The sequence below is a fragment of the Balaenoptera borealis genome (assembly GCF_965194805.1).
Source record: "Balaenoptera borealis genome assembly, chromosome: 9".
Taxonomy (NCBI): Eukaryota; Metazoa; Chordata; class Mammalia; order Artiodactyla; family Balaenopteridae; genus Balaenoptera; species Balaenoptera borealis.
The window spans coordinates 61,518,403-61,532,934 of record NC_138873.1 but is presented as its reverse complement, the minus strand read 5'-3'; the positions used below and the strand labels follow the sequence as shown (position 1 = coordinate 61,532,934).

General features: G+C 41.4%; 1 protein-coding gene across 2 annotated transcripts; it reads right to left on the bottom strand.

The window, feature by feature from the left end:
* Nucleotides 1-5,533: 5,533 nt before the first annotated feature.
* Nucleotides 5,534-11,667, bottom strand: NDUFAF4 (NADH:ubiquinone oxidoreductase complex assembly factor 4). 2 transcript variants are annotated; one of them, XR_014248433.1, is made up of 4 exons: nucleotides 11,369-11,635; nucleotides 10,733-10,836; nucleotides 7,066-7,516; nucleotides 5,534-6,735 (listed from the first exon to the last, which is right to left on the bottom strand). XR_014248433.1 is itself a non-coding variant. In XM_082405280.1 (3 exons), the coding sequence occupies exons 1-3, from the start codon at nucleotides 11,502-11,504 to the stop codon at nucleotides 7,229-7,231; spliced, it is 528 nt and encodes a 175-aa protein (XP_082261406.1). In that variant the 5' UTR covers nucleotides 11,505-11,667; the 3' UTR covers nucleotides 5,534-7,228. The 2 variants fall into 2 exon arrangements, 1 of the variants encoding a protein (XP_082261406.1); XM_082405280.1 differs by having other exon boundaries at nucleotides 5,534-7,516; nucleotides 11,369-11,667.
* Nucleotides 11,668-14,532: the final 2,865 nt, after the last annotated feature.

Genomic DNA, 14,532 nt, shown 5'->3' with positions numbered 1-14,532 from the left:
ACAATGAGTTTGGGAGTGTTCCTTCGTCTGCAATTTTTTGGAATAGTTTGAGAAGGATGGGTGTTAGCTCTTCTCTGAATGTTTGATAGAATTTGCCTGTGAAGCCATCTGGTCCTGGGCTTTTGTTTGTGGGAAGATTTTTAATCACACTTTCAATTTCAGGGCTTGTGATTGGTCTGTTTATATTTTCTATTATATCCAGGTTCAGTCTCGGAAGGTTGTGCTTTTCTCAGAATTTGTCCATTTCTTCCAGGTTGTCCATTTTATTGGCATATATTTGCATGCAGTAATCTCTCATGATCCTTTGTATTTCTGCAGTGTCAGTTGTTACTTCTCCTTTTTCATTTCTAATTCTGTTGATTTGAGTCTTCTCCCTTTTTTACTTGATGAGCCTAGCTAATGGTTTATCAATTTTGTTTATCTTCTCAAAGAACCAGTGTTTAGTTTTATTGATCTTTGCTATTTTTTCCTTCATTTCTTTTTCATTTATTTCTGATCTGATCTTTATGATTTCTTTCCTTCTGCTAACTTTGGAATTCTTTTTTTTTTTTTGTTCTTTCTCTAATTGCTTTAGGTGTAAGGTTAGGTTTTTGTTTTTCTGGGTTTTTTTTAGGTAAGAAGTGGATTTATTTAGAGAGAAACACACTCCACAGAGTGTGGGCCATCTCAGAAGATGAGAAAGGCACCAGGGTATGGGGTTGTCAGTTTTTATAGTGGTGGGTAATTTCATAGGCTAATGAGTGGGAGGAGTATTCCAGCTATTTCAGGAAGGGGCAGGGATTTGCAGGAATTGGGCCACCACCCACTTTTTGATCTTTACGGTCACCTTAGAACTGTCATGGTGCCTGTGGGTGTTTTATTTAGCTTGCTGATGTGTTACAATGAGCATATACTGAGGCTCAAGGTCTAGTGGAAGTCGACTTGTCCACCATCTTGGACCCATTTGGTTCTAATCCATTTATGTCACGTCCTTGGGCTATGTCATTCTTTCAAAACTTGTGCCCTGCCCCAAGGTTAGGTTGTTTATTTGTGATTTTTCTTGTTTCTTGAGGTAGGATTGTATTGGTAAAAACTTCCCTCTTAGAACTGCTTTTGCTGCATCCCATAGGTTTTGAAAACGTCTTTTCATTGTCATTTTTTTCTAGATATTTTTTGATTTCCTCTTTGATTTCTTCAGTGATCTCTTGGTTATTTAGTAGTGTATTCTTTAGCCTCCATGAGTTTGTATTTTTTACAGTTTTTTTTTTCCTGTAATTGATATCTAGTCTCATAACATTGTGGTCCAAAAAGATACTTGATATGATTTCAATTTTCTTAAATTTACCGAGGTTTGATTTGTGACCCAAGATATGATCTATCCTGGAGAATGTTCCATGAGCAGTTGAGAAAAATGTGTATTCTGTTGTTTTGGGATGGAATGTCCTAAAATAGCAATTAAGTGCATCTGGTCTAATGTATCATTTAAAGCTTGTGTTTCCTTATTTATCTTCATTTTGGATGATCTGTCCGTTGGTGAAAGTAGGGCGTTAAAGTCCCCTACTATGATTGTGTTACTGTCGATTTCCCCTTTTATGGCTGTTAGCATTTGCCTTATGTATTGAGGTGCTCCTATGTTGGGTGCATAAATATTTACAATTGTTATATCTTCTTCTTGGATTGATCTCTTGATCATTATGTAGTGTCCTTCTTTGTCTCTTGTAATAGTCCGTATTTTAAAGTCTCTTTTGTCTGATATGAGAATTGCTACTGCAGCTTTCTTTTGATTTCCATTTGCATGCAATATCTTTTTCCATCCACTCACTTTCAGTCTGTATGTGTCCCTAGGTCTGAAGTAGGTCTCTTGTAGACAGCGTATATACGGGTCTTGTTTTTGTATCCGTTCAGCCAGTCTATGTCTTTTGGTTGGAGCATTTAATCCATTTACATTTAAGGTAATTATCGATATGTATGTTTCTATTACCATTTTCTTAATTGTTTTGGGTTTGTTATTGTAGGTCTTTTCCTTCTCTTGTGTTTCCTGCCCAGAGAAGTTCCTTTAGTATTTGTTGTAAAGCTGGTTTGGTGGTGCTGAATTCCCTTAACTTTTGCTTGTCTGTGGAGGTTTTAATTTCTCCATCAAATCTGAATGAGATCCTTGCTGGATAGAGTAATCTTGGTTGTAGGTTTTTCCCTTTCATCACTTTAAATATGTCCTGCCATTTCCTTCTGGCTTGTAGAGTTTCTGTGAAAGATCAGCTGTTAACCTTATGGGGATTCCCTTGTATATTATTTGTTGCTTCTCCCTTGCTGCCTTTATTATTTTTTCTTTGTATTTAATTTGTGATAGCTTGATTAATATGTGTCTTGGCGTGTTTCTCCTTGGATTTATCCTGTATGGGACTCTCTGTGCTTCCTGGACTTGATTGACTATTTTCTTTCCCCGTGTTAGGGAAGTTTTGAACTATAATCTCTTCAAATATTTTTTCAGACCCTTTATTTTTCTCTTCTTCTTCTGGGAACCCTATAATTTGAATGTTGGTGCATTTAATATTGTCCCAGAGGTCTCTGAGACTGTCCTCAATTGTTTTCATTCCTTTTTCTTTATTCTGCTCTGTGGCAGTTATTTCCACTATTTTGTCTTCCAGGTCATTTATCCATTCTTCTTCCTCAGTTATTGTACTATTGATTCTTTCTAGAGAATTTTTAATTTCATTTATTGTGTTGTTCGCCATTGTTTGTTTGCTCTTTAGTTCTTCTAAGCCCTTGTTAAACGCTTCTTGTATTTTCTCCATTCTATTTCCAAGATTTTGGATTATCTTTACTAACATTAGTCTGAATTATTTTTCAGGTAGACTGCCTATTTCCTCTTCATCTGTTTGGTCTGGTGGCTTTTTACCTTGCTCCTTCATCTGCTGCATATTTCTCTGTCTTCTCATTTTGCTTAACTTACTGTGTTTGGGGTCTCCTTTTCTCAGGCTGCAGGTTCGTAGTTCCCATTGTTTTTGGTGTCTGCCTCCAGTGGGTGAGGTTGTTTCAGTGGCTTATGTAGGCTTCCTGGTGGAGGGGACTGGTGCCTGTTTTCTGGTCGGTGGGGCTGGATCTTGTCTTTCTGGTGCGCAGGGCCAAGTCCAGTGGTGTGTTTTGGGGTGTCTGTGAACTTAGTATGATTTCAGGTAGCCTCTCTGCTAATGGGTGGGGTTGTGTTCCTGTCTTGGTAGTTGTTTGGCATGGAGTGTCCAGCACTGGAGCTTGCTGGCCATTGGGTGGGGCTGGGTCTTGGCGTTTAGATGGAGATCTCTGGGAGAGTTCTCACCGATTGATATTACGTGGAGCCAGGAGGTCTCTGGTGGACCAATGTCCTGAACTCGGCTCTCCCACCTCAGAGGCTCAGGCCTGCCAGAGCATCAAGACCCTGTCAGCCACACGGCTCCGAGAGAAGGGAGAAAAAATAAATAAATAAATAAATAGTAAAAAATTTTTTTTAATTATTAAAATAAAAAAATAATAGAAAAAAGAAGAGAGCAACAAAAACAATAAATCCACCAAAGATAACAAGGACTTAAAACTAAACTAAGATAAACATAAAAATCAGAAACAAATCAGTCTCAGACAGCAAACCTGAAGTCTACAGTTGCTCCCAAAGTCCACCGCCTCAATTTGGGAACATTCGTTGTCTACTCAGGTATTCTTCAGATTCAGGGTTCATCATGTTGATTGTGGGGATTTAATCTGCTGCTCCTGAGGCTGCAGGGAGAGATTTCCCTTTCTTTTCTTTGTTTGCACAGCTCCTGGGGTTCAGCTTTGGTTTTGGGCCCGCCTCTGCGTGTAGGCCACCCTCAGGAGTCTGTTCCCTGCCCAGACAGGAGGGGGTTAAAGCAGCAGCTGATTAGCGCTCTCTTGCTCACTCAGGCTGGTGAGAGGGAGGGGTATGGTAGTCATAATTGGAATGCAGGGCGAGCCTGTGGCAGCAGAGGCCACCATGACGTTGCAACAGCCTGAGGCGTGCTGTGTGTTCTCCAGGGAAGTTGTCCCTGGATCATGGGACACTGGCAGTGGCAGGCTGCACAGGCTCCCGTGGGGGGCGGGGGGTTGGATACTGACCTGTGCTTGCACACAGGATTCTTGGTGGCAGCGGCAGCAGTGTTAGCATTTTCATGCCCTTCTCTGGGGTCCAAGCTGATAGCCGTGGCTCCCACCCATCTCTGGAGCTCACTTAGGTGGTGCTCTGCCTTCTGTGGGAACATGGGGAAGGAATCCCCTCTCCTCGTGTACCCTGAAACAATGGTCTCTTGCCTCTTAGGCTGGTCTAGACTTTTTACCGGACTCCCTCTGGCTAGCTGTGGCACACTAGCCCCCTTCAGGCTGTGTTCACGCAGCCAACCCCAGTCCTCTCCCTGGGATCTGACCTCCAAAGCCTGAGCCTCAGCTCCCAGCCCCTGCCCGCCCCGGTGGGTGAGCAGACAAGCCTCTCAGGCTGGTGAGTGCTGGTCGGCACCGATCCTCTGCGCGGGAATCTCTCCACTTTGCCCTCTGCACCCTTGTTGCTGCGCTCTCCTCCATGGCTCTGAAGCTTCCCCCCTGCCTGCCCCCCGTCTCCACCAGTGGCTTCCCAGTGTGTGGAAGCTTTTCCCTCTTCACAGCTCCCTCCCAGAGGTTCAGGTCCCATTCCTATTCTTTGGTCTGTCTTTTCTTTTTTTTTTGCCCTACCCAGGTACGTGGGGATTTTCTTGCCTTTTGGGAAGTCTGAGGTCTTCTACCAGCGTTCAGTGGGTGTTCTGTAGGAGTTGTTCCACGTATAGATGTATTTTTGATGTATCTGTGGGGAGGAAGGTGATCTCCACGTCTTACTCCTCTGCCATCTTGAAGTTCCCTCCTCACTTAATTCTTATAATCCCACAGACAGAAAACATAGTGTAGTAGTTAGGAGCACAGGGTTTTGAAAATAACCTACGAGGGTTTAAATCCAGGTTCCAACGTTTGCTAGGTAATCTTTTAAAAGTTACTTTACATCTCTATGCTTCAATTTTCCCTGTAAAATATGGTTAACAGTACTTATCCTCATGCCTGTGGTAACTATTAAGCAAGTTAATAAATTTACTTGTTCAATGCCTAGTATAGTAACTGCTTTTAAGATGTTAGCAATTATTACCTGTTCTACAGTTGAGGACATTTCTAACATCATATGGCTAGAGGGACGCTGAGATCTACCTCTAGATTTTTCTGAATCTCAACTCCATGCCTTCTGTGACACCACTATTACCCAGCACTCTCCTACCTGTAATAAAAAGCAGTAATAGGCCAATGAATGATATGGGAAGTACTTTATTTTATCATGTGACACCACATAACAGCTATATTTACAGCTGCCTAACCACAGTGTAGATCTGAATAGGGAAGATGGCTCAGAAATAGCAGTATTAGTGATTCAAGTACAAGTATTGACCTTTATTTGGTAAAAGAAAACAGTTTTGATAATTGAGTTATCGGAGTCTTAAAATACATTTTTATATTAAGAATTCTTTTTTTCTTAAAAGAACTAGTTTTGAACCAAATATAAGGTAGGTATAGTTTATTCACATAATGAAACTGCATTTGAATACAGCTTAAAACTTCCCCATCTCAGTCAGTTTTTCTCTTCTCAGCATTACAAATGCCTCATTCCATCATCATGCTGAATTCCTCAGCAACTTCCATACCATTTCCAGGGAAATCCCTGGCAAGTAGGGAATGCCTGTCTTCCCTCAGAAAGACACTGATAACCTGGAATTTTTCTTACCACATTCTCTGAAGATTCCCACAACTCACACCTTCTACACTTTTGAGATATATTTTTTGAAAAAAACATACCACTAGGACTTTGAAAACCTAAATTCTGGGCCTGGCTATGTCATAAACTACAGAATAATCTTAGCTAGGTCATGAAACGTCCCCAGGCTGCTCTTCTCAGTTGGAAAAAAATAAGTCGAATTTGTTCAGTACTTTGTAGTCCTTTGTTATCTTATGTATCTTCACAGTAACCCTTTGATTTAATAAGGCAGCACTATACTTTTTATAGAGGAAATACAATCTCATAGAGGTCACACAATCGACCCAGAAATCCCACAGGTAGTAATATGACAGAGCTCAAGTTACACAATCTCACTTAAGACCCTAGTACTGGCACACACTGTGCTCAGAGGTTTGTTAAATGGATGAAGCAGCAATTTCCTAAGTCCCTTCCAGTGATCACACTTTATATTTCTACTTGCTATTTTTTCTCTTCTTTCAACCAGCATTTAAATTAGAAAAAAAATATGTATCTGATCACCAAATTCAATTTACCATAGTTCTCTGATTTATCCACTCTTTAAAATTTTCTTGTATTTCTATGCTAAGTCCAGAGAAAAGTTATTTTTTCAGATAGGTTCCATTATGCCTGTCTCTCTGAAAGCTTTTGAACTTACCTGTTTGTCAAAGCAGAGACTGCTAAAATTTTAAACACACCAATTCCTGTTTATATTTTTAAAAAGTTATTTCATACATAAACTAACCACCAAAATTGGAAGGTGAAGCTTTGAATGTTAAACAAGGGATTCAGGACATTTCCCAAGAGGTTATATGATCAATTTAAAAGCTGATGATATGACTTGCCTAAAGTACAATAACTCTTTTATTTATAATAAATTTATACATGTGCTGATTAGTCATGCTGATATTACATAAGAACATATGCCTAAACCAAATTAAAGTTTAAAAGAGAACAAAATTGGGGCTTCCCTGGTGGCGCAGTGGTTGAGAATCTGCCTGCCAATGCAGGGGACACGGGTTCGAGCCCTGGTCTGGGAGGATTCCACATGCTGCGGAGCAACTAGGCCCGTGAGCCACAACTACTGAGCCTGCGCGTCTGGAGCCTGTGCTCCGCAAAAAGAGAGGCCGCGATGGTGAGAGGCCCGCGCACTGCGATGAAGAGTGGCCCCCACTTGCCACGGCTAGAGAGAGCCCTCGCACAGAAACGAAGACCCAACACAGCCATGAATAAATAAATAAATAAATAAAATTTAAAAATAATAATAATAAAAAAAAAAAGAGAACAAAATTAATTCTAACAGCAATCCTGAAAATTCAGCAGAGCTCAATAAATAGCATGCTCTCACAAGGAGGGAGCTTAACACATTTGGTAATTTATATAATTTAATATGCTAAAAATGAGAAAATAAACAGGGTACAGGGATGCAGAGTACATAAAGGAAAAGTCATTTCAAGATTCTCTTCATTTTGATTGTATTGCTTTCTTGCCTTCAGGGGGTAAGATTTTGACTTCAAAAGTAACGAAATATTTGAGAAGGGAATTTACATCTTGCTGATCTAGATGGTATTCTTCAGCTATTTTCTCAGCAGTCCATGTGTCTGGATAAAGTTTATGATTATTGAGAAGTGTCAGTGCCTCTACAATGGAAATTTTGCCTTTGGGAATGTTCTTAACATTCATCATATCAGACTGATGGTCTTTTGGCAACCTGAACTCCTTTGGCTTCTGAGGTGTTCCAGCATCCTTTACCTAGTATCAAGAAACAAAAACCAAAAAATAAGCTTTCAAGATGAGAGCAAAGATTTGACACCTACTTTCATGATTCTAGAGTCTTTATTATTCTTCTTCAAATAAATACTACCCATGATTTTCTAAACTATATTTTCTCATTATAATGAGTCATAGTTCAATGGCACTTTTGTCATATCACCATTTCATAACCATAAGTCAATCATTAGAAAATTTAGGTAGTTCTAGAAAATAATAATCAAATGTATACCATCCACTTACCACATTATTTCATATATATTAAAAGAACAACAATAATGCACTGATTAGAAAACATAAAAAACTGCTTTAGAAGGGCAGGATTCTGATGCTGCTCTAACGGCGTACTTGACAATCTCCATTCTGTTTCCTAGTTTTGTATTTCATTTTCAGTGCCTCCAAACACCTTGAATGAATTCAAATATTGCTACAGATCTCGCCTCTTCAGAGAAAATAAACTAATGCCTCCAAGACTGCAATAAATATAAATAAAACTACCTATAACACCCGTCTTTCCATCTGTCTGTCCCACCCAAGCTTAACCCTTGCATTTGTGCTCTGTATTCCATTCCTCTTTCAGCTACACCAACCATCCCTCTTTACCTTTCCTTTCAAATGCACCCTGCCTATTACTGCTGTTTGGTCAAAATATGGAAATGCTGTAGTCACCAAATTTTACAAACACCCACCAAACCCAAAACCAACACTTCTTTTATGACCAGTTTCCTTCTTTTTAGTTCAAGTTTAAAAGAGATACTTGTGATCTCAAATCCAGAGGATTAGATCTGCATCCAGAGGACACTTTTCAGGCTTTATCTGAACTCACTACAGCACCTGACACTGCTGACCACTCCCACGGACCCACAGCTATCTTTCCTTTGGTTTCCATACCACCCCTCTCCTAGTTTTCCATCTGTCTCTGTAGTGGTTCCTTCTGTTTCTTTTGTGGACTATTTCCCTTCAGATGCCCCGTAAATGTTAGTGTGCACCAAGTTCTAGCCCAGGCTGTCTTCTCACTCTACACATTCCTCCCAAGCAATCCCACACACCCCCTTATTATTACTATCTACGTGTTAATGACTCTTGAATCTGATCTCAAACCTCGACCTTTCTCCTGACTTCCAGATCCAAATTCCCAAATGACAAATGGCATCTTTACTTGGATAATCTGTAAGCACATCAAAATCAACATGTCTAAAACTGAACTTATCCTTTTCCTCTGAAAATCCGATTCTATCCCCATACCCTCTAGCTCAGTGACTAATACCACCCACCTCCCATATCCCACTCCAAAACCCAGAGCTTCTCTTACGTGATACCTTACATCTCCCCCTCTCTCTCATTACAGGCAATCAACGACCAAATCCTGCTGATACTACCTAAGTCACTCTCCAACCCATTCACTTCTCTCCCAGTCACTAAATCACCCTTGTCCAAGCCAACGTCTCTTGCAGGAACTACTGCAAAACCCTGGTCTCCTCTAACTAGATAAAATGCATTTCATTCCTTCCCAGCCCACTCTCAAAACTGCCCCCAGAATGAAGCAAATCTGATGTCACTGTTCGACAGGAAACTCTTCAATGATTTCCCACTGCCCTCAGGATAAAACTCAAATTCCTTAGCAAGACAAATAAGGATCTTCATGATCTGGCCCCTATTACTCTCTACCCAACCTCAGTTCTCCCAAATTCATTCCTCATACTTTCTCCTAACTGTACTGAACTCTAAAGGCATCACACTCTCTCCTACCTTCATACTGTAACTCTGGCCTGAAATACTCCTAACAACTTCTTCACTTTCCACTGATGTCCAGAGACATCACAAATCATTAAGAAAATTATGAACTGCCCAAAAGAAAAAAAGGGACATAGAACATAAATAGGCACTTCAACCTTTTCTTCATTATCACTCTGTGTGAGTCTTTTCAGACTTTTCCTAATACTCTCCCAAGAAATTTTAATACCACTGTATATCTCCTATGTATTATAACTACATTTCTGTATTTTATACATAAGAAGTGTTAAATGTTTTTTGCTCCCCAAGAGCCAATTTTTGAATGAGTAAGTACATGTGAGAGAAATAATACTTAGAAATATTATCTAACTCCTGCCTAAAAATAACATAAAGAACATGAACATCAACCCCATACATATATTTCTTATGAGTATATGGTGATAATTGAACCCTATAACTGCTACTGTGTGCAACAATTTACATACCTTATTGTACATGAGTTTTATATCTCTTCTCTAGTGAAAATCATACTAATAACTTTATCTGTGCAAACCGTCTATTGTCTATCTACAGAGAGAGACAACCAGAGAATTTTAGAATGGAAAGATAGGAATTGCCATTGGCAATTCCCTCTCCTTCAATCAAACTCTTCCTCCTACTTAGAACCTTCCTGCCCCACAAACTCATCTGGTTAACTCCCACCCATCCTTCAGGCCTGAGTTTGAATGTCACTTCCTCAGAAACCATCCCTGATCAGTCTCAAAAAGGTCCCTCTGATATGCTCACAGTGCCTATATTTCTCCTTCGGAGAGTTATTAGTAATTATGTACCTATGGTTGCTCATCTGTTTAATGCCTGTGTCCCTCACAACACTATAAGCACCGTGAAAGCAAGGACTAGAGATGTTCTGTTCTCTGTATGCAAAGCACTTGTGCCTGGCACTTACATACACGTTCCCGTTCCCAGTGTATTCTGTGATCTCCCTATCTTTACGTATTCTATCTTAATAATATTCTTAAAAAACAAAATAAAAAAAAAAAACAAGCACCAACAACATAACACTAAAGGAATCTCTGAGATTAAAACATACCTCAATCCACTGAAGTATGAGAAAATAGTATTAAAGCCCCCCCTTGGTCATTCCAATGACAACCACTAGAATACCTTACCAAATCCTACAAATTCTGAAATAATACCAAATAATTCACCGAGTTGCACACAATCACTACTTTCACAAGTGTTTTAGAATTTCGGAAAATATCCAATGAACGGAGGCATATGTGTCTGGCTTAGACCGCTGTGCTTCAACTTTGCCAATGCTCTGCATTCTGGTCACAAGCACACTGACGTTTTTACACTTGCAGAGCGCTCACTCTCTTTTTTACTATTTACACTTCTCTTGGTCATTCTCCTGGAGCCCCAAAGGGTTAAATTATGTATTTACTTAATTAAAACACACATTACCTGCACAAAAGACACGGGATCTTTGGAATCGACATACACATCTTTTAGTAATGACAGCAGTTTGTCATCTTTCCTAGCAATTTCTCCCTTAATTTCTGGATGGCCTAAGGAAAGAAAAAGAATGTCACGATATTTAAAGCCAAAGAAAATTTCCTCTAAGATCCTAAACACTTAACACAAGACAGTCACTTTTAATTTTTTGCTTAATCAACAATCACTCGAACACTACAGAACATGTTTTAAGTGTAACTCAAAATGCTAGGTCAAGCTCGGTGTCTATCATTCTGTGAAGACATCTAGAGAGTTCTCTTGCACACGATCCCTTCTGATTTTGATTCCTTGTATCAAGTCACTGAGCATTAATAACAAAAGCCGGCGAGGGCAGGGGCAGCGGGGTCACAAGCTAACACCGCCAGCACTACGAAGTAGGCGGAGCCGCCGCCTCCACCGCGAGCGCAAGGGGACTGTCTCAATGTCACCGGCCTGGTGGCTCCCCCTTCCCGCGTTCGGCTGACCCGAGTGACTGCAGCCGACCCCAGTCACCCCCACCACTGGACCGAGGTCCACCGGCGTGGAACTGCCGAGCCCGCACAGGCAGCCCGCATCGCGAGGCCCCACGCGCCCTGGCCCACTTACTGCTCATCTGCTCTCGCAGGAGGTTCTTGGTGGAGGGGTGCCTGGGAGCGGCGGAGGGCTTCATCCTGCTGATTTCCCGTTCTGCCCGGTTCTCTAGGTTGAAATTCCTGATTGCGCGAATCACCGCAGCCCCCATCTCTTCATAACATGATGCCCTTAAATTCACACCACACGCGGTTAAACACCGGCGCGGGCGACCTCCGGGACGCACCGGAGCATGCGCATGTCTGGGGTCGCCCTGGCCGCGCGCCGGAAAACGGACGCTGATTGCGCGCCGTTCGCCCCCCAGCGGTCGGGAGGGCGCACGCAGCGTCTCTGCCCAGAGTATCTCAAAGGGAGCGCGCCTGCCTCCGGGGCCTGGATGTGCTCCCACCTGTGGCCGCTTCCGGCGAGATGGGGCGGGACTTAAGGTTCGGACACACGATGGCGCTCCTCTCCCGAGACTGGTGGAGTCAGGCGGGAAGTTTTAAAGCAATTTCGTGCCGGGCCTCACCCCAGATTTTCTGATTTAATTCCTCCCAAGTGAGGCCCGGCGTTGGTTCAAGCTTCCCACGTGATTCGAAAGTTGCGGGCTGAGAAAGTCTAAGCAAATTGACCTTGAAGTCCTTTCACAGGTCAGTGCAACCAAAGAGGAAGCCAGTAAAAATGGAACTAATGGCACCAGGGTAAAGGAAGGTTCTAAAATGGACCTTTCCTGCTTTTGTGAAAGGAAATAATGAAAGTTTAATCATTCTCGATGAATATTTGTTCTCTCACTCTTTTATTTAAATGTCCCTATTTTCCTGTCCCCTTGCCTGATGAGTTTGAATCTGAGCCGTGTTCTCTTTTTCCATAATCTTTGACATCCCTCTCTCATAACCATTTGATCTAATTGTATCGATTTCCGTTATGCTGACCTTTCCCTTCTCTTGTGTATTTTTGATACTAATTTGTGTTATATCTCCATACTATTAAGTGCTGAGTCACCGCGTCATTCCCTAGCCTATTTCTCCTTTGTTCTGCCTTCCTCATTCTTTTTAAGCCAGGGAGACCTCCTTTAACTTAATGAAAGGAACAGACAGTAGGGAAAAAACAAACAAAAAAAGCGAGTGCTGTACATATTTTCTTTCTCTTTCTGTCTCCCTCTTTCCCTCCCTTTTTCCCTCTCTCCCTCTTCCTCCTCCTGTTTCTGAATGGATTACTGTGTTGCTGCTTTTATTTAAGATTCTTTAGAAATATTGTCATTAATCCATAATCAAAGAACCCACTAGGAAGTAGCAGAGTTTCCAAAGTTTACAGTATTTTTCAGACTGTGGCTGCAAGATCTGTTTTTAGTGTTCTCAGCTCTCCTTAGTGAAATGAAGGTGGCCTCGGCCTGCAGCAGCTTGAAGCAGGGTTTCAGTTCCCAGCCAGTGATTGAGGTCTGGTCGTGGCGGTGAGAGCACCAAATCCTAGCCACTAGACCAGTGGTCAGTGACAAAGCCCTGGCCCTACAGCTTTGCAGAAAAAGAATTCCCACAAAGACGGAAAGTAGTGAAACAAGTAAAGTATTTATTAGGAGAAAAAAAAAGAGTACAGTACATGTGGATAGACACACGGGTGGGCTCAGAGAGAGTCGCACCCTCATGGCAGTTTGAATCACTTTTATGGGGCACTTGTTCCGGGTTTCCTTTGACCAATCATTTTGATTTGCCTGGTTCAAAGTCCGTATTTGGTATATCTCAGGATCTTCCCATGTGTGCACACACATCTCTTAGCCAAGATGGATTCTACCTAAGAGGCATATGGATAGACAACATCACCTGGCATCACTCCCCTTCTGACCTCCAAGGAGCCTTTCTATGCATGTGTAGTCGGGGAGATCTCCTGACTTTGAGAATGAGGAATATGTGGTCTCATGTTCTACCTGGGCAGGGCCCAGCCTCCTCTCTCAATTGTCCTGTTATTCTTGTCTCAGGGTATCAGTCCACAGGAACGAACTCAAACCATTCGCCCCCAGGGGCCCATCTATATCCTGCCTCAAAGTTAAAAGCAATGAAATAATTGATGTTAAGACAATTGAATTGAGGTAATAATTTTTAAAAAGAATCTTGAAGTAAAGAAAGGGGCCGTTTTATTTAAAGAAAAATAAGGTAATTATTACATATAATAATAATAGCAAAAGTTTTATAAGGAACATAGCTTCCACCATTGATTATCATGAAATGTTTCTAACTGGAATTGGTAGTCAGAATTTATAGAGGCTAAAACCAGTGTTCTCTGGTAGAGTTAGTTGGAAAGTTGTCCTGAAGGTGGCAGGCTGCTCCAAGATTTCCATCTTTGAGACAAGCATGCCTATAACTAAGTGCTTTATAGCACAGGTATTCATATTTCTATGGATACCAATACATTTTCGTTTGCCTCATGTATCCATGAGCAACTATGGTAGCAATTCCATTCACTGCCTGTTAAAATATTTTAAAAGTGAAAAACTCATTTTCATAGAAATTCCACTATACTTCTGGCAGCATGAAAAAGTAATGTGAGACAGAAGTTACAGGAAGTGTAGGGGGCTATGGGAATTACCACATGAAAGAATTCCTTGAATTCCCACATTTAAGTAGAGTTTGGAGTCAATATATAAAGGATCATCCAACCTGGGCCAGCTGCTTTGCCTAATCCTGACCTGTTCAAGCCCTCAAAGAGCAGAACAGAAGGCAGGGGTACGTCACCAGAAATGCACAATTGGCTGTCACCCCTTGGGAATCATCAGGAAATAAAACCTGAATCACAAATGCATAATTCCAGTTCCTCTTGTCAAATATGCAAATTAACATGAAGTCTGAACTCAGAACTCTCCCTGTGTTTTCTTTAGGGTTGAAGTCAGGTCCCCAAGGAAAGTGTAACTAGGATGATGTTCAGAATTAAGCATCTCTCTGTATGGTGTGTGATGGGTATGTACTTCTGAAGATCCTAGGGTACCAATGAAAAAACCCAGGGCCTTGCCAACACAACAGAATGGAAATTCTATGAGGACAGGAATTATTGTCTGTTTTGTTCACTGCTGTCTGCATCTCATTGAACAGTGCCTGGTACATAGTAGCTACTAAACAAATGTCAGATAAATATTAAATGAACCCAAAGACGAGAAGGGCCCCTGAGCTGGATGGAGTCTAGGCCCTAGACAGGCTCTCTGCCTGAACGAC